The 25,312-nt window shown below is 34.4% G+C and overlaps 6 protein-coding genes across 6 annotated transcripts; 2 read left to right on the forward strand and 4 right to left on the reverse strand.

The window, feature by feature from the left end:
• Positions 1-5,740: 5,740 nt before the first annotated feature.
• On the forward strand, positions 5,741-6,436 carry PHYBLDRAFT_148428 (hypothetical protein; the record flags this gene model as incomplete). Its single annotated transcript, XM_018432082.1, has 5 exons — positions 5,741-5,764; positions 5,890-5,982; positions 6,036-6,128; positions 6,184-6,269; positions 6,331-6,436. The coding sequence occupies 5 exons, from the start codon at positions 5,741-5,743 to the stop codon at positions 6,434-6,436; spliced, it is 402 nt and encodes a 133-aa protein (XP_018288554.1).
• A 7,264-nt stretch (positions 6,437-13,700) lies between these two features.
• Positions 13,701-15,024, forward strand: PHYBLDRAFT_171266 (hypothetical protein; the record flags this gene model as incomplete). Its single annotated transcript, XM_018436548.1, has 5 exons — positions 13,701-13,750; positions 13,922-14,239; positions 14,469-14,584; positions 14,645-14,799; positions 14,866-15,024. 5 exons carry the CDS (start codon positions 13,701-13,703, stop codon positions 15,022-15,024), a joined length of 798 nt encoding a protein of 265 aa, XP_018288555.1.
• A 614-nt stretch (positions 15,025-15,638) lies between these two features.
• PHYBLDRAFT_148431 (hypothetical protein) lies at positions 15,639-16,955 on the reverse strand (the record flags this gene model as incomplete). Its single annotated transcript, XM_018432083.1, has 3 exons — positions 15,639-16,224; positions 16,291-16,655; positions 16,722-16,955. The coding sequence occupies 3 exons, from the start codon at positions 16,953-16,955 to the stop codon at positions 15,639-15,641; spliced, it is 1,185 nt and encodes a 394-aa protein (XP_018288556.1).
• Positions 16,956-17,006: 51 nt separating this feature from the next.
• On the reverse strand, positions 17,007-17,477 carry PHYBLDRAFT_148432 (hypothetical protein; the record flags this gene model as incomplete). Its single annotated transcript, XM_018432084.1, has 2 exons — positions 17,007-17,134; positions 17,189-17,477. The coding sequence occupies 2 exons, from the start codon at positions 17,475-17,477 to the stop codon at positions 17,007-17,009; spliced, it is 417 nt and encodes a 138-aa protein (XP_018288557.1).
• A 23-nt stretch (positions 17,478-17,500) lies between these two features.
• On the reverse strand, positions 17,501-18,785 carry PHYBLDRAFT_148433 (hypothetical protein; the record flags this gene model as incomplete). The annotated part of the gene is made up of 5 exons (XM_018432085.1): positions 17,501-17,681; positions 17,715-18,144; positions 18,219-18,431; positions 18,497-18,565; positions 18,686-18,785. 5 exons carry the CDS (start codon positions 18,783-18,785, stop codon positions 17,501-17,503), a joined length of 993 nt encoding a protein of 330 aa, XP_018288558.1.
• An 809-nt stretch (positions 18,786-19,594) lies between these two features.
• PHYBLDRAFT_73554 (hypothetical protein) lies at positions 19,595-25,311 on the reverse strand (the record flags this gene model as incomplete). Its single annotated transcript, XM_018442876.1, has 6 exons — positions 19,595-19,909; positions 19,934-20,665; positions 20,898-20,988; positions 21,150-21,151; positions 23,660-24,389; positions 24,455-25,311. The coding sequence occupies 6 exons, from the start codon at positions 25,309-25,311 to the stop codon at positions 19,595-19,597; spliced, it is 2,727 nt and encodes a 908-aa protein (XP_018288559.1).
• Position 25,312: the final 1 nt, after the last annotated feature.

Below are 25,312 nucleotides of genomic sequence, written 5' to 3' on the forward strand. Positions count from 1 at the left end.
GCACTATTATACAAAAAACATATAACAGCTTATTGAGAATTAATAAGAGTTCTATTGAAGCTATTATAGATATATTATATTTATATTTCTGTGTTTTATAATTTATAAATTATAAAAACAAATGCTTATAATAAATATTAATATTAATAATAATAATAATAATAATAATAATAATAATAATAATAAAGAAATATAACTTTTTTGTTTGATTATTAAATTTTAACCTTTTTTTACACTTTATTTTTTATTTTATTAAATTAAATCCTTTTTACTATATGTTTATTTTATTTATAGATAGATAGCCTTCTTTCCTTTTTGTTATTTTTAATGTTTATTCATTTCTGTAGAGATTACAGAAGACAATGTATGTGCAACTTGGATAAAACGAGCCTTATAATGTGTTAAATCTAAAAAAATAAATGAACTTATATACATGCTTCTCTTTAAAGTTGTTCCTCATACAAGATAATTTTTAAAAGAAACTACGGGTTGATGCCTACAGACAGGGCTTTTTAATTAAGAGAAAGCTAATTACATAATCCAAAAATATTATGTAATTGTCTCTTGTCCTGACAGGGCCATAATTCAGAAGATTAATACAGATTTCCCTAGGTTACAAATAGCTATTAATCAACAGAAATCTTTAAAACATGAAACTCAAATATTGCTATAAGACGTTATATTCTTTATTAAGTAAAAAATTATGTGCAGTATCTATTACTCCCTTTAATATCATTCGTTTATCTCACTTATAATATATAGCAATTTCTCAAGATAAATACATTATTGCTATTTAACTCATTATCGTATCTAGTTTACTCATAACACATATTTAAATAAAACATTTGAAACTCGGTTCATCACTGATAGAAAGACTGTGAAATCCCCAAAAATGTATTGTTAAAAAAGAACCTTCCCATTTTATTTCACATTTGATTTTTTAATGTTAGACTTAATCTTTCCAGCTAAAACCATTATACCTATTTGTTTACCAAGTAGAGCTGTTATATAAAAAAACACTGAGTACTAAATGATTATCAGTCCTAATCCCTTCATTAAACTTGTAATTATTATAGTCGCTTTCATTCACATATAATAGATTTTTGTCTTTTGAAAAATTCTATCAACTATCAAAGAATAAACAAAAAGAATTAGATAACAAAATATAATTGGTCAACATATTATATATGTACTATAGACTAACTTGCTTAAATATATTTTGCTTGAAGACCAGTGTAAAGGTATGATCTTAAGTATTAAAATTAAATTTTATAAAAAAGCAAAAAGTAGAAGTATAATGAATTAAACAGTAATGTAAAAGAAGAAGAAGAATTATAAAAAAGAGCATGTACTAGTTAAAGGGCATTGATTAATAAAATAAAACAGGGACTGGCTTTGGAATTAGTAAGATTTCAAAAAACATGTATTTTATATATTGTTATTGTATATGCATCATATTAGTTCTTGAGTTTACTTTAAACATAACTAATTAGTTAAAGATTCTGAAGCTACACAATGATATGGGAATAATTATTTAGTTTGTACTCAAACTATAAATCGTAAGCCATTTCAATGGGCTGGGATACCATTTATAAAATAAAGTGTGTTTCATAATTGTACTCATGTATAGATTACATATATATTAACTTCGGATATACTTTCCATAACATCAGAGTTAGTACTCCTCTTAATTGCGTAACAGTCTAAACTGATAATTATAATAGAATCTACAACATAATTAAAAGCCTGTACACATAAATATTACTTATTAATTTATTTTGTGTACATCACACTCATAATACAAATGACCTGATGTTGTTGTTTAAAGCACGAAAGCTTTATATGAAGTACCTGCACTTCATGAAACCAAGTAATATAAATATGATTATAGAGTAACATATTTTAAAATACTGGAATAGAAATAAGACTAAAAGTAAAAATAATATTTGACTTAATTATACCAAATAAATATAAGCCCATGTAGTGTCTGTTTACTGGTATATATTTAAGCCGTGTTTTGGATGTATTTGACATTGACAGAAAAAAAAAGTAAATAGGTAGGATTTATCCGAATGGAAGGATAATTAAATTAAGTGCATATCTAGTAAAATAAATAGGGTAGGTGGAGACCGAGTCGAATTGATTAAAGTGAAAGGCTGAAGAAGAATGAGAGTGAATTGTAACAGCGATTTTATTTTAAAAATATGGAGAAGGTTTTGATAGTAGAGTATTTGTATTGTGTAAAGAGTGCGGGATAGTGAGATAGACGGAGGCAGTGTGTAAGAATATTTTTTTTTTATATAAGACGGGTTTGAGAATTAGGGTGTGTAACAATTTTATTATTATTATAGACTTGAGGATTATTGTGTGCGCCTATAAAGGGAGATTACTATGGTAGGACTTTGTGATGGGTGATTTCTGTTTGGTCTAGAACCAGTTATTTAAAGATATAGTAAAAGGCGGAAGCTTTGGAGAATATGTATGATGGGCTGGGGTCATTGTCACTGAAGACAGTCTTGGAAGCATAAGCATACAAGTGTTATGTGCGTGCAAGAGTTTGAAGGTAGTTCTGAGAACAGTGGTATATAGCACTTCAAATATAAAAGAATATAGTGTATGGCTTTTGAGTTTTGAAGTTTTATTATATGGATATTATTTCAATTTTTATTTTTCAGTGATAGTGGAATAAAAGGATATTATGGTTGTTGATGTCAATTTTGATAGCGTTGTGAAGCTGGTGTTGCTAGACGTAATAGATTTTTTTTTTTATTTATTGGTGCCGGTTTTTAAAGCGTTGAGCAGTTTATAGGGACACGAAGGTATGACCAAGGGCTTATTTTTTGCTCGACTTGTATATACCATGGACAGCCGTCTAAAAAATAAAATAAAGAATATTTTGGTTTTTTTTAAAAAGAGTGCGCTTCCTTTTTGTATTGTGTCGCTTTTGGTCCACTTTGAGTTGCAATACAATATGAATGTCGATCCCCAACAGGAATGAAGATCCTCAACTGGGATGGCGGAATGTTGGGAATGTCGAAAGAAGATTCAAGCCATCGTTAAAAAAATATATTTTTTTTGTTTTGGTTGCGGTACAGCAAAGGTTATTTTAATACACACTTCTCTCCGAATAGTTTTGAGTGAATACTAAATGGTATTTCAACCTCCATATGGATAACAGTGTCCCTGTCGATGGGCTCTGCTATGGTTCTTTTACGATCGGGTACACAAAGGCTGTCTGCACCACCGATTGGTAATACCAGTTTACAAAAAAGCGCACACTGTCCAAATTACCAATTAGCACCCTTAGTTTGTAAAAAGACATAAAACGAAATAGACAATATCGTATATTTTGTATTGGTGCAGCCAATTGACTGGTAGAGAGATCTCTGAGTGTGTGCAAGTGCAAGTGCAAGTGCGTGTGCGTGGGCATGTGCGTGGGCGTGGGCATGTGCGTGTGTGTGTACGTGTGTTGAAGGGAAGAAAGAAAATAGGCTGAACAGTATATCTAAAATAAAGTAAGAGCTATATATAAATATATAGATCGATAGTGATTTCTGGTGTATGTCTGTATCAGTGTATGTTGAAGAGAAGAAGAAGAATATATATATATATACCTAATAGTGTATTCAAGATATAATAGCAATTTATATATATATAGTTATAGGGTAAAATTTTGACAATAAATACCGACTGTTTCAAAATAACTCGATAATAATATTCTGTATATTATTATTCTTTGATTAAATTCCACCAAGTGTAATTGTAAAAAAAGGGTCCGCACCTAGATAGTACTGCATATATTAAACATACTAGAAAACATAACTTCAACTGTATGAATATATATATATATGTATATATATAGTGCCTATCATACATTTAAAATATTAACAAAAAAAAAAGAACTATGTAATTGTGAATAATTACTATATATATATATCGTAGAACAAATTGGTTATAAGAATATATTAAAATGTATATTGTATCATTATCTATAGCTTAAAACCGATATAATTTTAATTAAAATCTTGAGGAGACAAAATATATGGGTTATTTTGAAAGTATTTGAGAGATATATGATAAAAGCTTTATATTTATAAGAAAGTAAAGTTATTATTACTATCGTATATGTTTTTATGATATTATTTTCTTTTGGATTCCGGTGGTCCGAGATTGTCGGAAATATCCATTCAGTCCAGATCGAACATAATAGGCGGCCGATCCGGACAGAATTATACTGCTGATATTACATATCCTTTTTTTATTGGTTAACTGAAATTGTAATTCTAATTCATCCTGCATATGCACCTTTCTTGATTTAGCTGCAAAACAACTTTACAAATCTTGAGGCTGCATTCTTTATTGGTTAGCAAAAAATACAGTTCTTAATAATGATATACATTTACTATTTATTGATTGACTAAAAACATATGTCTTATGAATATGAATGTTTACTCTCTATTGGTTAACTGAGAATATAGCTTTGCTTAATCTTGCATATCTACTAGTCTTTTAACCAATAAAATATTTATTACTCATAGTGAAGCCACATGCTTTACTGGTTTGCAAAGATATATAGTTCTTAATAATGATGCATATGTATTATTTATTGGTTGACTAAAAATACATATCTTAGTAATTGTACAAGTTTACTTTAGTTTGCAGCCAAGAGTTTAATGTAGTTAATAATCGTGTATACTCATTATTTATTGGTTAAACTATATGTATTTTACTCATTGCGCATACTCATTACTTATTGGTTAAACTATATGTACTTTACTCATTGCGCATACTCATTACTTATTGGTTAAACTATATGTATTTTACTCATTGCGCATACTCATTACTTATTGGTTAAACTATATGTACTTTACTCATTGCGCATACTCATTACTTATTGGTTAAACTATATGTACTTTACTCATTGCGCATACTCATTACTTATTGGTTAAACTATATGTACTTTACTCATTGCGCATACTCATTACTTATTGGTTAAACTATATGTGTTTTGCTCATTGTGCATACTCGCCCTTTATTGGTTGCCTAATAAATAATATATATCTTGAGTATTAAATTCTACCGTATACATAATTTGTTACTTTTTTATATTATTTTATAACTCATTCATTCTATTTAATATAAGTTTTAATATAATATATATTACAAAGCTTATACAAGAAAGATATACCTATCAGAAAACAATCAAAACAAACATGAGCACAGGCACGAACAGAAAAATAAAGCAAAAATAAAGAGAATTATAGATATATTCTTTCTAAAAATTATTGGTGTAAAATTAAAATTCAATTTATTATTAAAAGTATATGAAATAAAATAATATAATCTAATATAATATATGAGAACAAGACTGCGATTTTATTTTATTTTACTTTTATTTAAAAGTATAGAGCTTTAATAGTCGTATATTCTTTTCATATAGTGAAGAGTATGTAGTGGGTTAAAGAAAGATATTATTTGTAGGCAGTATTTGTAGGTGGCCCGTGTATGTGGTCCGTGTGACAGAGCTTTGACATTCATGGTATACACTGATAAAAAAATAGATTTCTATAGTGGGCCATTGTGCTTGGTGGTGTCCGCCTAATTTAGAATTAGTCACACAAAAATATACTAAAAGTCAAAAGCTTTGAAAGTTATATGCGATGGAATGAAATGAGAAGGTTTCAGAAGTGCGATGATATGAATAGTGTATATGTGCGAAAGTTGAAAGCCAATTCTGAGAATGGCAGTGCATAACACTCTAAGCGTAAAAGAAAATAATGTATTGCTTTTGAGTGTCGAAGTTTTGCTATATAACTTCTATTTCAATATTTATTTTACTGTTGTAATAGAGTAATGAAATAGTATGGTTTTTGGTGTCAATTTTGATAGTGCGGCTATGCTGGTGCTGGTACAGGTTTCAAAAAAGAAAACATTACTGTGGTTATCGGTTTCAATTTTGATAGTGCGGCTAAGCTAGTGCTGGTACAGGTTTCAAAAAAAAATGGTACTGTGATTATCGGTTTCAATTTTGATAGTGCGGCGAAGCTAGTACTGGTACAGGTTTCAAAAAAGAAAATGATACTGTGGTTATCAGTTTCAATTTGGATAGTGTGGCGAATCTAGTGCTTGTACAGGTCTCAAAGAAGAAGCTGTTGGTGTGATTTTTGGTTTCAATTTGGATAGTGTGGCGAAGCTAGTGTTGGTACAGGTTTCAAAAAAGAAAACGTTACTGTTGGGATTACCGTCGACTTTGAAGGCGGTGTGAAGCGGTTGCTAGTGCAAGTTTGAAAAAAGAAAACGTTACTGTGGGGATGACCGTCGACTTTGAAGGCGGTGCGAAGCGGTTGCTAGTGCAAGTTTGAAAAAAGAAAACGTTACTGTGGGGATGACCATCGACTTTGAAGGCGGTGCGAAGCGATTGCTAGTGCAAGTTTGAAAAAAGAAAACGTTACTGTGGGGATGACCGTCGACTTTGAAGGCGGTGCGAAGCGATTGCTAGTGCAAGTTTGAAAAAAGAAAACGTTACTGTGGGGATGACCATCGACTTTGAAGGCGGTGCGAAGCGGTTGCTAGTGCAAGTTTGAAAAAAGAAAACGTTACTGTGGAGATGACCGTCGATTTTTAAAGCGTTGAGAAGTTTATAGGGACACAAAGATTTGACCAAGGGCTTATTTTTGTTGGAGCCGCATATACAGTGAACAGTCGTCAAAAAGATAAAATAAATAGTCTTTCAATTTTTTTTTTCAAAAGAGTGTGCTCTCTTTTTATATTGCGACAGTTTCTGTCAACTTTAAGTTGCAATATTGTATGAATGACGATTCCCAACAGGAATGAAGATCGTTGACAAGGATGGAGGAATGTAGGGAATGTCGAAAGAAGATTCAAGCCATCGTTAAAAAAGAATTTTTTTTATTTTGATTACGGCGCAGTGAAGGTCACATTAATATACTATCCTCTCTCAACGACTGTAAGTGAACACTGGGCGGTATTTAAACCTCCGTATGGATAACAGTATCCCTGTAAATGGGTCCTGCTATGGTTCTTTTACTATTGGGTACACAAAGGCTGTCTACACCACCGATTGGTAATACCAGTTTACAAAAAAGCGCACACTGTCCGAATTACCAATTAGCACCCTTAGTTTATAAAGAAACATAAAACGAAATAGACAATATCATATATTTTGTATCTGTGCAGCCAATTGACTGGTAGAGAGATCCCTGACTGTGTGCGTGTATATTGGAAAGAGGAAAGAGATAGATGTAAGAGCTTATCTGAAATACACTAACAGGTTGTATATATGATTCTAGAGTGACTTTTGATATATGGATTTATCACGCGGCGTGTTATCTTAAGGATCTAATTGTCCAAGAAGAAGAGAGATCAACGAGATAAAGATTTGCGGTGGATAAACAGAAAGTGCGAAAGTGAGAGAAAGAGAGAGAGAGAGAGAGCGAGAGAGAGAGGGAAAGCGAGAGAAAAAGAGAGAAAAAGATAATTAAGGAAAGTAAGACGTTAATTGATCCATAAATATCCAGTGGATCGAATTATTTTAGAAGCACATTAAAACACATCTTGTTGCTTATAGCTCGGATCGGATTTTATTTTAAGCAAAGTATATTGATCCTTGCTCAGAATTATTTAACCAATTGATTGAGAAGTGTATGATATAAACTATATATATATATACTTTTGTAATTCACTGTTTAAATATTTCTAAAAGAGAGTATATATGAGAAATTGGATGAGAAGTTAATGATACAAGCTATATATTTTGGTCAAGCTACTACTTCGATAATTACCGAATATAGTAGTACCAACCTTTTTCAGTAATAAAATAAAGCATTTTAGAATTTATTTTATATACTAATATATTAATATGAGATTTTTATAGGCCTCATTATCTGCACGCACAAAGATATAAGCCAAAGAATATAAGTTATTAGTTAGCTATCGAGTATAATGTCAAAGTCATTGGACTTCCATTTTTGGTTAATTAATTTTGACTTTTATATGATTGTGTACTTGTTTTAGACGGGAAGCATACTTACTTAGGAAGATAGCTTCGTCATTTTTTTATAATAAAGCTGTTACTCAACGCATGTCCATCGCAAAGGCATTGCTGTTTATGTATATAGAATTCATAACTTCACTACGGATATGAAAGCTGTGCGCTTAGATTGCTTTTATAGAGAAAGCTCATTAGCTTCAAATATTGTTTATAAAGAATGAGCAACCTTATAGTTTTGCGGTTTTCTCAAGAATACACTGACCTTCACTCTCGATCTTCCTAAGCCACTCTTTATCGCACCCCCTACCCCACTCCCCCCTTCTCACATACCTCACCTACACACACACACACACACACAAACCTCAACTACACATATTTTAACTACATATACATCTCTTATAATACTTTTTAAACCTATATATATAAATAATATGCTTGTAATTAAATCAAATACATATATAAATCATTATAGCTTCTATTTGTTTTGTCTATTTAAATATAATAAAATAAATAGGGTAGGTGGAGACCGAGTCGAATTGATTAAAGTGAAAGGCTGAAGAAGAATGAGAGTGAATTGTAACAGCGATTTTATTTTAAAAATATGGAGAAGGTTTTGATAGTAGAGTATTTGTATTGTGTAAAGAGTGCGGGATAGTGAGATAGACGGAGGCAGTGTGTAAGAATATTTTTTTTTTATATAAGACGGGTTTGAGAATTAGGGTGTGTAACAATTTTATTATTATTATAGACTTGAGGATTATTGTGTGCGCCTATAAAGGGAGATTACTATGGTAGGACTTTGTGATGGGTGATTTCTGTTTGGTCTAGAACCAGTTATTTAAAGATATAGTAAAAGGCGGAAGCTTTGGAGAATATGTATGATGGGCTGGGGTCATTGTCACTGAAGACAGTCTTGGAAGCATAAGCATACAAGTGTTATGTGCGTGCAAGAGTTTGAAGGTAGTTCTGAGAACAGTGGTATATAGCACTTCAAATATAAAAGAATATAGTGTATGGCTTTTGAGTTTTGAAGTTTTATTATATGGATATTATTTCAATTTTTATTTTTCAGTGATAGTGGAATAAAAGGATATTATGGTTGTTGATGTCAATTTTGATAGCGTTGTGAAGCTGGTGTTGCTAGACGTAATAGATTTTTTTTTTTATTTATTGGTGCCGGTTTTTAAAGCGTTGAGCAGTTTATAGGGACACGAAGGTATGACCAAGGGCTTATTTTTTGCTCGACTTGTATATACCATGGACAGCCGTCTAAAAAATAAAATAAAGAATATTTTGGTTTTTTTTAAAAAGAGTGCGCTTCCTTTTTGTATTGTGTCGCTTTTGGTCCACTTTGAGTTGCAATACAATATGAATGTCGATCCCCAACAGGAATGAAGATCCTCAACTGGGATGGCGGAATGTTGGGAATGTCGAAAGAAGATTCAAGCCATCGTTAAAAAAATATATTTTTTTTGTTTTGGTTGCGGTACAGCAAAGGTTATTTTAATACACACTTCTCTCCGAATAGTTTTGAGTGAATACTAAATGGTATTTCAACCTCCATATGGATAACAGTGTCCCTGTCGATGGGCTCTGCTATGGTTCTTTTACGATCGGGTACACAAAGGCTGTCTGCACCACCGATTGGTAATACCAGTTTACAAAAAAGCGCACACTGTCCAAATTACCAATTAGCACCCTTAGTTTGTAAAAAGACATAAAACGAAATAGACAATATCGTATATTTTGTATTGGTGCAGCCAATTGACTGGTAGAGAGATCTCTGAGTGTGTGCAAGTGCAAGTGCAAGTGCGTGTGCGTGGGCATGTGCGTGGGCGTGGGCATGTGCGTGTGTGTGTACGTGTGTTGAAGGGAAGAAAGAAAATAGGCTGAACAGTATATCTAAAATAAAGTAAGAGCTATATATAAATATATAGATCGATAGTGATTTCTGGTGTATGTCTGTATCAGTGTATGTTGAAGAGAAGAAGAAGAATATATATATATATACCTAATAGTGTATTCAAGATATAATAGCAATTTATATATATATAGTTATAGGGTAAAATTTTGACAATAAATACCGACTGTTTCAAAATAACTCGATAATAATATTCTGTATATTATTATTCTTTGATTAAATTCCACCAAGTGTAATTGTAAAAAAAGGGTCCGCACCTAGATAGTACTGCATATATTAAACATACTAGAAAACATAACTTCAACTGTATGAATATATATATATATGTATATATATAGTGCCTATCATACATTTAAAATATTAACAAAAAAAAAAGAACTATGTAATTGTGAATAATTACTATATATATATATCGTAGAACAAATTGGTTATAAGAATATATTAAAATGTATATTGTATCATTATCTATAGCTTAAAACCGATATAATTTTAATTAAAATCTTGAGGAGACAAAATATATGGGTTATTTTGAAAGTATTTGAGAGATATATGATAAAAGCTTTATATTTATAAGAAAGTAAAGTTATTATTACTATCGTATATGTTTTTATGATATTATTTTCTTTTGGATTCCGGTGGTCCGAGATTGTCGGAAATATCCATTCAGTCCAGATCGAACATAATAGGCGGCCGATCCGGACAGAATTATACTGCTGATATTACATATCCTTTTTTTATTGGTTAACTGAAATTGTAATTCTAATTCATCCTGCATATGCACCTTTCTTGATTTAGCTGCAAAACAACTTTACAAATCTTGAGGCTGCATTCTTTATTGGTTAGCAAAAAATACAGTTCTTAATAATGATATACATTTACTATTTATTGATTGACTAAAAACATATGTCTTATGAATATGAATGTTTACTCTCTATTGGTTAACTGAGAATATAGCTTTGCTTAATCTTGCATATCTACTAGTCTTTTAACCAATAAAATATTTATTACTCATAGTGAAGCCACATGCTTTACTGGTTTGCAAAGATATATAGTTCTTAATAATGATGCATATGTATTATTTATTGGTTGACTAAAAATACATATCTTAGTAATTGTACAAGTTTACTTTAGTTTGCAGCCAAGAGTTTAATGTAGTTAATAATCGTGTATACTCATTATTTATTGGTTAAACTATATGTATTTTACTCATTGTGCATACCCATTACTTATTGGTGAATTGTACGCATGCAAACTATAAAAATTCTAAAATTTAAAAGGTAAAGCTTATGGGAAAGAGAGATGGGGGATTTAGCTCAGTTTAAAGATTATTTTTATTATATCACATAGTGCTGGCAATCTATAGAGTATATATTGCTGATTGGAACATAATTGAGAAAGTTATTATATGAAGAGAAACAATCGGAGAAAAAATTATTATAGATTATAACCAAGTTCTTTTGACAAAGTCTTAAATAGGAAGAGAATGTTCTTCATTAAGCTCATGACAGGCATTTTGAATTGCAGTCAGCAAAGAGCATCAGCACCAGGCAAGATCAGACAATTACACTGCAAAAGGAGGGCCAATTCATTATACTAAATATTCATCAAATACTGTCGGAATGAATAAAATTCAGCATGAATTTGATTGGAATTTATGATGCCAATTTTTTAAAGTTTGTCAGCTAAATGAATACTGTTGTGGTGGTTGAAGTTGAAGTTTTTAAGAGGAAGAATTGAAGATTTGAGATTAGGAACGAAGATTCGTGAGAACTTGTGTAGGTTTTGTTTATTGAGAAAGGATTTTATATCAAAGTTTGACCAGGTTCCTACACTGAACTACTACTGCTATTTATATTATTTTGGATTGGGAAAATTATATGACTGGGGTCAGGTAATCGATCATATCTGAGCCTTAATCAGAGCAACGTGATCTTGGGATAATTAATGTATGATTAATTATATAAATGTTTGTAGTCCCAATGAAGTATTAACATCAAAACTAAATGTGTTTATGAGTTATAATTATACTTATAATAATCCACTGATGTATCCCATGTTATGATGATATCATCATATGAAATATAATCACTATCATGCATGTTAAACCCGTGTGTTAAATAATAAAGTAATTGGTAGACACCTTTGACTGGAATAGCTGAGACCTTATATTATTTCTTTCAGACTTATTTTCAATTACAGCAGTAGTCAATACTCATTTACAACAAATACAAGTAGTATATTTAATTTTAGGAACGCAAAAAAAAAGTGTGATATACTTTTGTATAATATATTTTGGTCTTGAAAATATAGATGCACTTTTATCAGACCGCAGATTTTTCATTCTATATTGGTTTTGGGGGTTTTTTTAAATACAGCACATAACATTTAACATCTTTTGATTACCATATATGGGCTGTTAAAGAAGAGATTTGGTCAAGATTTAGTCAAGATTTAGAGGTTTATGGATCATTTTAAAGGTTTTTATTGGTTTGAAAAAAATCTTATTATTTATAGCTGTTTCTATTCATCTATTTGCTAATTGGCTCCTGTTGCAATTGGGTTGAAACATCACACTCATGATGCCGTCATTTGTTTTAGTGGATATTGTATTATTTCTTTCGAATATTCATTGTTCCACCCCTGGTACAATCGACCTCTACTGTATTTCAGTGCTTGCTGTGGGACGCCTTCTTGGCCTGTTTGTTTACTTTTATAAAAAATAATTATAGGATAAATTAGAAAGCATTTTTGCAGTATATTTATTTGAGAGCAACAGATTATTTAAAAAATATGAACGTACTTACAATAGAGTTAAACACGAAAACAGATGAATGTCTTTAACATAAAGATAGATATATCAACATTTTAGATAAATGTCTCAATTATAGTAATATTGTCTATAAAAAATAATAGCTTTTGTTAATATAATACAATGCAAAGTAAATAAGACTATTGTTTGCTTATCAGAAATTTGGAAAACAGAAGTGACAGACAGAAAATACAATAACATTGTCTATAAAATATAATTTTTTTATTAGAATGAAATAAAGAGGATCAGACTATTTTTTGCTTATCAATTATTTGATAAAGCAAAAGAGGCGGCATGTGGAAAATGAAAATATTATCTATAAAATAATTTCTTTTCATTAGAGCTACATACAAAGAAATATAATAATTATTTATTTATTTGTCTGTCTGTAGAGAATAAGAGTTAGTGTATAAGCAAAAAAAGAGGACCAAGAAAAAGACTAGTGATGATAGAGTCTATGATATACATAAGAATTATAATGAATAGAAGTTGTGTCTTGAAGATATATATTAATATTTGTACAACATACTATTTTATAAACCCTTCTGAGGTATATGTCTTTGTTAAGGGCCAGAAAAATCTAAGCAGAATAATTAATACATAAATTGTGAATAAATATTCAAGTATATTTTTATTACCTTTTTATTATTATTTTTGAGGCAGTTAAGAGGGACTTAGTGGTTTAAAGCATAGAGTATCATGCTAGAATAGAAACAAGAAGATGTTTAGGTCTTGAGACTTTGATGTTAGTTGAAGCTTACAATGTTAGACATTAAGAAAGAAGTAAAGAAGAAGAAGAAAAAAATTAAAAAAAAATGGAAAGAAATTCAAAATTTTAATTTTATGACTGTTGACCCTGAGAAACTGATAGAATCAATTGAGCAAATTGAAAATCATTCAAACCAACCCGATTGAGACAAGATATTACATACTAAATCATAATCTTTTACATTTTTGTAATGGTTGTAAGCTATTATAAATATCTTTTCAAGTCAGCATATAAAGAAAAGTATAATATAGAGATCAAAATGCTATAAAGAGTATCATCAGAAAAATAATATTTTGGTGCTTTACTTTTCACTTTTATGTATGTTTTGATTTATCTTATTTTATTTATTATTTTAAAGAAAACCGACTCTAATTATTAAAGTATTTACATTATTTGAATTTCTTTTTTTAGCCTTAAATATATCAATTCATATCTTCTAAAACGCAGCAAACCAAAAAAACCGTACAAGACGACTACAAGAAAGTCTGTTAAACAAACCACTGGGACAGCAGCAAGCACAAGACAATGGGAAATTCTTCCTAGCTTGACAGTTAGTGCAGAGCGAGATGTCACTGTCCTGTCTGCTTTGTCTAACATGAGCACCAGACTGAATGAATCTCATTCACTTCTGGAGAAGGTCTACCACAACATGGGAGCAACCAATGGCCAGAATAATATTTCGACCTATAGTCCCATCAGCCAGGCTCTTATCACAAGAGAATATATAAAGTAGTGCTTTCCAACGGTTTTGGTAAGATATATACTAGGAACAGAATATTGCAAAGTTACTTACATTATATTTTGCAGATATTAATCTGTTCTCAAACACGAGCAGTTCTTGTAACAATGTCATTGACAGTCAATGAGAGTGCCTTCTCAACATCCAACCATCTCATTGTAGATGTAGTGCAGAGCTACACACATCAGCAAGCTGAAGTAAAGTCTGTTTCGTCTGTAGTTGTGGAAGAGAAAACCCAAAGACATATTTTATATATGCTTCAAACGGCAAAAGCTTTGCCAGAAAAGATAGCTTGACAAAAGCAGATTTCTTGACGCTGGTCCAGAAAGACAAAAGTAAGTATAGTCAACAGTTTTTGTGTAAACTATTTTAACTTTTTTTTCAGATTCTTGCAGACTACAAGGCGATTCACTTGGCTGACAAGGCAAACCTTGAGTCTAAGTTTGGTGAGGCTGTCGTTGACCTTCTGGACTATGACATGTTGTCTGATATTGAGTTAGATGAGGAGAAAAATAAACCTAGATATACTCCTAGATATAGACATTTCTTGGTAAGGCACTCATGATAAAAGTTTTTTTAATACTTCTAACTCAAAATTATTTATATTATAGTGCAGGTAGATGAATACTTTACTGTTTTGAAGAAACAGAGACTTGCTAACAAGGGACCAGACGTCATTGGCAATTCTGTCTATCCAATTATTTTGAGAAACATCAAGTTATTGAACAAGAAAAAGGCACGTGTTACTGCTTGGATTCACACACGCCAACAATAAATTGTTGTTTTGTTTACAAAGCGCATATAGTACTTTAATGATTTTTATTGATTGTATTGAATGATGTGGGGTGAAGTAGTAAAATATAATCATGCGGCATTGTCAAGATGAGAAGCAATTAATATATAAATAAAAGGAAAAAGAAAAAGACAATATCAAAAATCAAAATAATAAATTATTATTTTATTTTATTTTATTTTATTTTAAAGCCAATTAATAAAAAAAAATATATACAAAGCAATTATTTAATTATATAACTCTGATTGTTTTATCCTCGTTTTTTTTTATTGGAAATTATAATACCAATATTAGCAAGAATATGTAATAAAGGCTAAGAAAATAGTAAATGTCGGGTATTAAATATACAAGTTTTTTTGTCTTTTATATTATTGATAAAAGCAAGAGAAATAAATAATGGTTTTTACTATTCGTTAATAGTTAAAAAAACTGGTAATATAATTTACTATTGCTCTTTTAAATACTTAATAAAGAAGTAATGTTAAAACTAAATAAGAATACAGAGATAAATAAAGCTAAATCTTTTTATAGTCAAAAAAACTCGTATTATAATTATTTATACTGGTAACCTAAACAGTTGTTGTTTTTTTTGCTTTTTATGTGACTAATTTTCTAGACAGTGGAATAACCAGGTGCTTTTGCATCCCACTCTGCATTTTATGCATAGTCAACGCAAAGCACAAATGTAAACAATGCACTGAAACAATGCACAAAGCATCCTCTTCCATAAATCCCTTGTCCCACAACTGCAGACCTTGATCAGCTAATGGCTGATGACTACTTGAATGGTAGGTGGGAAACCATTTAATGAATGCAAACGTTGACACTCTTTTGACTCCACCGATCTTGATGGTATGAGTAAATAAATACTCTATTTGACCAGAGAATTCAGATACATTGTCATTTGTTCTCTTAAGAAACAATACCCTCACAAAAGACCCGCGCTTCTTCTTTTCACCACTGCAGTACTCTTGCCCCAGCAACGAAATCTTCTTCACCTTTTGAATCCGATTGTTCACAAATACATCCTCACCAATTGGGATTCTCCCTACCACACAGAAGAAAACACTTGTACTCCGGTAAGCCTTGACATAGAATTCAAATAACCACTGATAGTGATCATCTTTCATCATAGTCAAAGACTGCAACTTGATTGGCAATGTGGTTGGGGGCAAGACCTCACTTCCGGTGACATTGTATCATGGATTAGTAGCAGCTTGCTAGAACATTGCTAAGCTAAATGGCAACGCAGGAGGGTGGCCAGTATCCAAATTCAAGGGAGAAGAGCTGTCAGAATTTGATTTTACTTGGGCAACCCCCTCAAGAAACTCTATCAGTGGTGATAAAAGATTGGTAGAATATGCTCGAAGAAAGCTACCAATGAATGCTTTCTTCAGGAAGCCTCTCATGAAGGTGACCTCAAGACCATTGCGACAGTTCGTCTTGATGTTCTTCAACTTGCTGTTGTATCTCTTGAAGCTATACAGCCTGAATGCATATACCGGACCAAAGTTAAGCATCGACTCATGCAAGTGCATATGCAAGTGCATATTTGGCGTGATGCTGCTCTCTCCATAAAGAGTCTCATACTCTTTTCCAAATTCTCCAAGAAGCTGGTGTGCACTGTCAATTTCTGAATATCTGACTGAAGGACCGGTCAACTTTCAGCATGCTTTTACAAAGAGAGTCCAGTTTTTGTAGTCGTCTTCAGACAAAGCATCTTTTAGTACCACCAATGAATAAATCAGACACCACAATTGCCACTCGTCTGCCTTCATATACGGGAAACCAGATTCGATCTTTGTTGATAAAACGGCATACCCAGGAGGAACAAGAATACCATTGGCAAGACGTTGCATACAGACAAGAACAGCAGTTGGGAGATACCTCAGGTCTTTCCAAACACTGATCATACGCTTTGCTGTCCCAAGAAACAAATTGTGCATGGGATCAACAATCATGCATCAGATGGGATCAAAGTAGTGTAGGCAATGCAACTCGGAAAAATGGGTGCCATGCTGCTTCTCCAAAATAGCTCTCTCTGCATCAGATTCTGCGCAGAACCACATCTCAGCTTCGGTTGCATTTTCCTCTTTTGTTTGGGAGACTCAGTTCTCATGATTGAATCCAGAATAATTGATCTTACTTGTTCCAGCAACAACAGTGAAATGACGCTTGCATATGTGACAGGCGTTTGTACTTGCAAATCCTGTAAATCCAGCAGTCTTTCTTGCAGCAGATATGTCGCAAGCAACACACATAAGAGCAGCGTGGATACTAGTACCATTGGGGAACTCTGGAGTTTTCATAGTTATGCTACCGTATAACTCTACCAGCTCATCTACCAGAGGTTCCAAGAAGTTGTTCATCTGGTTGATCTTCGCTTCCTTTGGACCAGGCATGACACCAACAAGGATAATGTTTTCCGGCTTCATTCTTTCTTCTCTAGGCAGGTTGTTCATTGACAAGTACAAGGCCCCACTTGCATGTGAAGACCCTCAAATAGTTGAAACCAATCTACATTCAATTTCAACATCAAAGAATGGTCGTGATTCACAAAAGGCTCGTCATCTTCATCAAGGAGCTCAGACCACATTGCACCATCATAGACGTCCAACAAGGTACTGTTTACGGTTTCCCTTAATCACCATTGAACGATTTTATGCTCAAACCCAGGTTTGGCGAAATGCTGTGCCAATGCATTCTTGAGCGAGTTGTATGGGAAAACCATGAGAGGGACGGTGCGATCAGCTTCAGTGTCAGAGAAAAGAGGATTTCCGCAATATGTTGATGGTGTGGTTGTGTATTTTTCGAATGTGCAATTTGGTTGGCGATTGCCTGGTAGATAAATTGCAAAGCACTTGTTGCAGATGGTGTATTTGACAATGCTTTTTGTCATGAAATTGAAGCCGGTCATAGTCTTTAATGCATCAATGGTGAGTGGGAGATCAGTATCCTTATCAAAGGCAATAAGAAGATGGTGGAAGAATTTCAACATAGCAGTTCCACCTGCTTGAACCAAGTAAAACGCCTGAAAGATAACGCCAAATAGAGCCATGAATTGGCTTGTTTGAGACATTTCATGAATTTTCAAAGAAGCAACTACAAAGGCAAGTATTTCTGTTAATTATTTGTAACACAATTTATGTATATTTCTTTTTTAAATGTATGCATACCGGAAGCAACCATGTCTTCAAAATCTTCAACACCAGCAACCTCAACTTCGCTCTCATCTTCAGACTCATCGCTTGAATCAGGATCGTCATTGTCAGAAGCCAATAATGTTGTCTCAACATCAGACTCTTCGAATTGAAAAATCTCATCTTCTCTCAAAAAAGGTACACTCTGTACAGTAGTTTTGGCTGATACAATAGAATAATTGTCTTCATCTATAGTAAAACCAGACTATTAGCTATCTAAATTATGATTTATTAAAAAAAAAATTTATACTCACAATCAATTGATGTTTCAGATACATCTACCATCTCAACATTTGTATCTTCTTTGACAACTTGTGTATTAACTGATAATTAACAAAAAAAATATTAGATTACAATTTATCCAGTAATGCGCGTATCACTCAAATCTCATTTACCTCAATTTTTTGGGCCAATGTCTAATAACTTATCAGCATTATTATGACGCTTAAAGGTCTGTGCATTTTGCAAAATTCCGTCAATTGCATTTTTGGTACATGATGAACATGTACACATAACAGTGTAGATTTTAGTTGTAGAATTCATAGCAGTAAGAATAATATTAATAATAATAAAATAATAAAGAGGTGTATACTATATTTTATTTTCATCTTTTATATGTCTCTTATTTTTGTCATTAATAATGACTTGATATATCTTGTTCACTATGTCATTGACTACATTGAGCTTACTATCCCTATTAGTAAGAATTACAAATGGATTTTGATGCAGCAATCTTTTTTTAAAAAAAGTGTGCCTGATTATTAATGGGGCTTCAATTTAATAATCACTGATATAATGGCGTAGTTTTTCTCTTTCGCGTTTTTTTAACATGACATCAATTCTTGCTCATTTTGGCAAGTGGTCTTTTTTGGATTTTCTTTTTCTTGTATTTTTTTGATATACTTTCTTATTAAAAATAAGTCATACATCATACATTATTATATTCTAATAAAAATTGGTATTTTTTGCAATGCAATAAAAATATTATTGAGTCTAAATTAGGTGCATCTGTAACAACAAGTTTTTCCTTCCAGAAAAATAATTAAATACTACATTTAACATTTAAGTTTTTATTTTTATTTTTTATTTTTCTGCCCAGTCAATCAAAACATATATTTTTTAAAACAATTGTGCGATTTATTGCCTAATTAATAAATATTTGTGTTTGTATCTGTGTTTATTTAATATAATCAGAAAAAATTGCGAATTCACATATCAAGAAAAAAATATACTGAAAAACAATGGTGTTTGAAATATTTTTTCAAGTTTTGCCAAAATTCAAAAAATAAAATTCGACCGAATCCACCCTCCTTTTGCAGTGTTGGCATTCCATAATCCGATATTGAGATTACTCATTCAGACATAGTGACTGATGAGCTGCACTGACGTTTGAACAATGACCCACCAGTGGCATTGGTAAGAGTGGTATGTGTGGGTACTTCATCTTCACTGATCCACCCTTCCTCACAAAAGAAGTGACCAACTGGGATAGCAACGTGTGGGCGCAAGAACTGTAGGGCTTGGAGACATCTATCATGGTGAAGCATGGCAGCAGTGTTGGCAAGTTCATGAGTGGACAGAGATGCATACTTGGGATCAGCAACATTATCAGGGTCAAGTGGATCAAATGCGTTCAAAATCTCAACAGAAGCAGTTGTCAGTTTGGCCTTAAAGGCATCAGCATACTAGACATGAATAAGGATGCCAATGACACCTCTGGCTGAGAAGTTAATGTCCAAAAGTTGAGAAGAATCCACACCAAGAGTGCGGAGAGAGGAACGGACTTCTTTGTGCTTAAGACGTCTTGATTGTGGAATATAAACATATTCATAACCAGAAGGTCCAGAGGGAAGAGCAAACATACGGACAGAAGCTGCAATATGGCTAGCAGAGGGAACAGTAGGTGCTTTTGGTGCAATAGCAGGGAGAGAAACACTGGCTTTACTGGCCCAAGTGGAGACTTCCAGACCTGGTTCTTTGTTTTCGTCAGGAGCACCTACTGCGCCGGCTGGGTTCGAAAGTGAAATTTCTGAAAAGTTTTTTTCAGGTGCACTCTGAGATCCTAATTGCTTCTGCAGATTAGCAATTGTTGTTCTAGCTTGATTCAATTCAGTGGTTAATCTTGCATTCTCTGCTGCAAGTCGCTCTAACTGGTCAGTTCTGTTTTGCACATGCATGATTTGTGCCTGCAATGTTGTCAGAAATGAGGTAAGCTCAGTGGGTAATCCCTGCATGTTGCCGATTTGCAAATTGGCCATTGGGATTGAGAATGCAGATGGCGTGATGTTGTCTGATTGAGCTGAAATTTTTTTTGCTGACAGCTGGAATACCAAGGACAAGGACTGCACTACTTTTGGCAATGGGAGGTGCGTTTTTCGTGATGGATGTATCGTTTTGCGTAAAGATGTTGATGGATGGATACACTTTATATGTGGATTCGTCAAAAATAAAATTTTGGAACCAGGCAAATAAAATGCTTAAGCGAAAGAGCAGTGCCTTCTTGGCTCAGGTTAAAGATTATATTTTATTAAAGGAGATATTGCTGGCGATCTATAGATCATATAGCCTCCAAAGTACAAAAAGAAGATATAAAAAAGTCCTAAGGGATCACAAAAGACAAAAAAAAGAGAGGGGAAAGAGAAGATCAAATCATACTAGCTTCAATGGCTGAATCTGCTCTCCACTTTGCAGCTGTGAAAATAGTTGTAACAGTGAAAGGGAGGAGACAGAATTGCAGAACAAAGAACTTTTCAGACAGCAAAGAACAAAAGAGAAAGAAGAGAGATAAAGGGAGTAAAGAACAATGGGAAGTGAAGAGCTATGAAAGAAAAGAAAAAGTCTAAATTATATCCAAAGAGCACCATGTTCAGTCTCATGTGAATAGTCACCATCAGGATTACATATAACATCTATGTGCCAGAGAATAGTCAGCAGTGGTATCCAGTAAGCAGGTCGCGGTTCTTGAGATGACAAAGGCAAGGATGTGATGGCAAAATCAATTCTGTGTATCTGATCTTGGTCAGGTTGAGGCAACTGTTCAAATAGTGCCATAGGAACAAGTGGGCAATCCAACAAATGGCGGCGTGAGGTGTGATCTGATCCACAAGGACATTCCTTTGGTTTGCCTGGTAACCACCCCATTCTCCAACGAATCAAACGGCTACGTTCCACACGTGAGGCTGGCAAAAACAAGATTGGATCAACTCCAAGAACTGGGCGGCATGCTTGAATGAGAACTTGCGTATTGGACTGGAGAAAGGTTGCAAATCCAGCTTCTCTAATGCTTTCAAAATGATTTTTTACAGCACTAGGGCTTCGAAGTTTGAGTGTTGGAGGGAGATTGGACAGAAGATGGGTTTTTCCCAAGGAGACAAGTGAAGAATAGACGGTATGATGACGGTGCAAAAGAGACAGAAGGCACTGGGCTGGCAAAAAGCGTGATCTTATACAGAACTTGGCCATAAGAGCATCGGCACGAAACTTCATACTTGGCAGATTGCAGATGTGCTTTAACACAATTGTAGAGGACGTGGCATGCCCCCCAACAATCATGCGAAGACACTTATCTTGAATGGACTCCAGCACTTTGATATCTTGTTTCAGTAGAGTGGAGATCGCCAAACCATATTCAAACTTTGGGCGGACAAAGGTCTTATACAATCGTGAACTGAGCAGCAGAGAAAAACCAGAACGACAAGCACCAACAGAGTTTAGGGTTGCCATTGTAGCGAGTGTACCAGAACGTCTATGAGTGGCAATGGACTTGGAAGAAATACCCTTATTGGCAAAAGGAACACCCAGATAAATAAACAGGTCAGTGGCAGGGAGAACTTGACCATATAAAAGAAGAGAAACTGGCGAGCTTGCACGTGTTTTGGGATATATAACTTCACATTTGGTGGGGCTCCATCGATATCCAAGAGTAAGAGAGTGGTCTGCAGCAAGGTCTAGCATGGCCTGAACGTCTGAAAGAGAACCAAAAATAGCTACATCGTCGGCAAAGAGCAGAGAATTGATGGGTGTTGAGAAATGAATATGTCCAAAGCCATCTACACCTGAAGGAGCAAGAAGAGCATTATATGCATCCAATGAGGTAGGAGAGGGTGATGGAACATGGGTTGTAGTTTGTGAGTGAGCAACTGTGCGGAGCAATGGGGGCAGGGAGTTGATATATATTGAATACAGATGTGGACTGAGGACAGAACCTTGGAGAACCCCAGTGGCAGGTGAGAACGAGTGTGAAGAAAAGTTACCCAAAAGGACACAGATAGAGACATTGTCAAACATGTTAACCAAGAGACCCAAAAGTGCCGGTGGAGTGCAACGTTTTTGTAAAGCATGCCAGATGATTCGTCGATCCACTGTATCATAGGCAGCCTTGATATCCAGAAATGCAACAACAGGGTAGTGCTTATGACGGTGATAATAGGCTTTCATCAGATCATGGAGACAGAGAGCTTGATCCAAAGCACCACGGCGAGGACGAAAACCACCTTGAGCCACATCCAAAGGAGGAGAGTACTTGTGCAACTGGGGGCTATACACATCTCAAAAAGCTTACGCAGTACAGAGGTCAAGGAGATTGGTCGGTAGTTTGCCGGGTCAGTTGGACTACCCTTCTTGAAGATTGGGAAGACCTGGGCTTGGCGCCACAAACTTGGAACATATGACCATTGCCAGCAAACTGTAAATAATAAAGTAAGAATGGGTGAGACATGTGTTTTTACAGGTTTTAGCATTTCAGCTCTGATATGGTCTGGTCCTGGTGCCTTGCGGTTAGGCATAAATTGCATGAATTCCTCTACAATTGGTGAGGTAAAGGGAGAGTCATCAGAGGCAAAAGGCACACTGTTACAAGTGGTCATTGGTGCTGGTGGTCGGGTTGCTGGAAGTATATGTCCACTATATACTGTTGCCAAATAGTCACACATTGTTGCTGCTGCTACGGCTGGTCCATCATCGTGCTGGAAAGTATGTTGCGGCTGTCTACGGCGTTTTAACTGCTTTATCTTTGATGTTGCTTTGCTGAAGTCACGTTCCATAGACTGACAAAAGACATGCCAAGACTGACGTTTTGCTTGCTGAACCTGAGATCGGAATTCGGCCTGTGCATGCTTGTGTTTAGTCCACCAAACAACTTTGTCAATACTTATTGCTAGGCGCCATTTTTTGTAACATTGGTTACGACGATCTGCTGCTGTTTGCAAAGCTACATTCCAGAAGGATTTCCAATGATTTGGGCGAGAGGGTCGATGTCCAATTGAGCTATTTAATGAGTCATAAATGAGTAAATTGAACTCATCAGTGATAGCATCAATGTTGGGTCTAGTGAGTGGTGGATTCTGTACAATGTCTTGCAAGGTGGAAAGGAGGGAGGTCGAGTTTTGATTGAAGGTATGAGCATAAAGAGCATGGACATCAGGTTCATTGAGGCGTGAGAGGTTCCATGTCTTGCGTAATGGTGGTGGCATATTGGTAGAGTGCTGTAGATCATAGGTAAAGGAAAGTGATAAAAGGCGATGATCTGATCCAAGAGACAAGTCAGTAGCAATATGAAGAGAAGGATTGATGAGTGGCATATTAGTTATAAAGAGGTCAATAATACTGCTGATTTCATAGTTGTTGCGGAAAGAAATATATGTTGGTATGCAAGGTGCAAGATCTGCATTTACAACTGATAGAGATCTCTCTTCTATCCAAGAACATAGTGCCAGTCCACGAGAATTTGATGCATAGTCACCAGTAACAGAGCCAAGTCTTGCATTGAAGTCACCACAAAGAATGGTATCATGTGTTAAAGGAATGGAAGAGAGTACATGTAGGACATCATGAGTGGGCATATTTGGTGGAAGATATAAGCATACAATTCTGAGTGAGCCAATTTTGACAGCCAGAGCATATTTGGAGGGCATAGGTATTTGAGTGACGGCATAAGGACAGTGAGGTGATATGAGAACAGAAACACCCATAGAGCCCCTATAGGTGCCAGCTACGGGAGACCCATACAAGTGAATTTGTGACCATGATGTGGGAAGATGTGAGGGAGAGAGAAGCCATGTTTCTGTAATGAAGAGCATATGTAAGGACTGACAGTGTTGAAGGGTATCTTGAATGGCTCTGGGTTGCAGGCCATTGGCATTCCATAATCTGATATTGAGATTACTCATTCAGACATAGTGACTGATGAGCTGCGCTGACGTTTGAACAAAGACCCGCCAGTAGCATTGGTAAGAGTAGTACGTGTTGGTATTTCATCTTCACTGATCCACCCTTCCTCACAAAAGAAGTGACCAACTGGGATAGCAATGTGTGGGCGCAAGAACTGTAGGGCTTGGAGACATCTATCATGGTGAAGCATGGCAGCAGTGTTGGCAAGTTCATGAGTGGACAGAGATGCATACTTGGGATCAGCAACATTATCAGGATCAAGGGGATCAAATGCGTCCAAAATCTCAACAGAAGCAGTTGTCAGTTTGGCCTTAAATGTATCAGCATACTGGACATAAACAAGGATGCCAATGACACCTCTGGCTGGGAAGTTAATGTCCAAAAGTCGAGAAGAATCCACACCAAGAGTGTGGAGAGAGGAACGGACTTCTTTGTGCTTAAGGCGTCTTGATCTTGGAATATAAACATATTCATAACCTGAAGGACCAGAGGGAAGAGCAAACATACGAACAGAAGCTGCAATACGGCGAGCAGAGGGAACAGTAGACATTTTTGGGGCAGTTACAGGAAGAGAAACACTGGCTTTAGTAGCCCAAGTGGAGGCTTCCAGACCTGGTTCTTTGTTTTTGTCAGGAGCACCTACTGCTCCGGCTGGGTTCGAAAGTGAAATTTCTGAAAAGTTTTTTTCAGGTGCACTCTGAGATCCTAATTGCTTCTGCAGATTAGCAATTGTTGTTCTAGCATGGTCTAATTCAGTAGTTAGTCTTGCATTCTCTGCTGCAAGTCGCTCCAACTGGTCGGTTCTGTTTTGCACATTCATGATTTGTGCCTGCAATGTTGTCAGGAATGAGGTAAGCTCAGTTGGCAATCCCTGCATGTTGCCGATTTGCAAATTGGCCATT

This window comes from Phycomyces blakesleeanus (genome assembly GCF_001638985.1).
Source record: "Phycomyces blakesleeanus NRRL 1555(-) unplaced genomic scaffold PHYBLscaffold_18, whole genome shotgun sequence".
In the NCBI taxonomy this organism is placed as follows: Eukaryota; Fungi; Mucoromycota; class Mucoromycetes; order Mucorales; family Phycomycetaceae; genus Phycomyces; species Phycomyces blakesleeanus.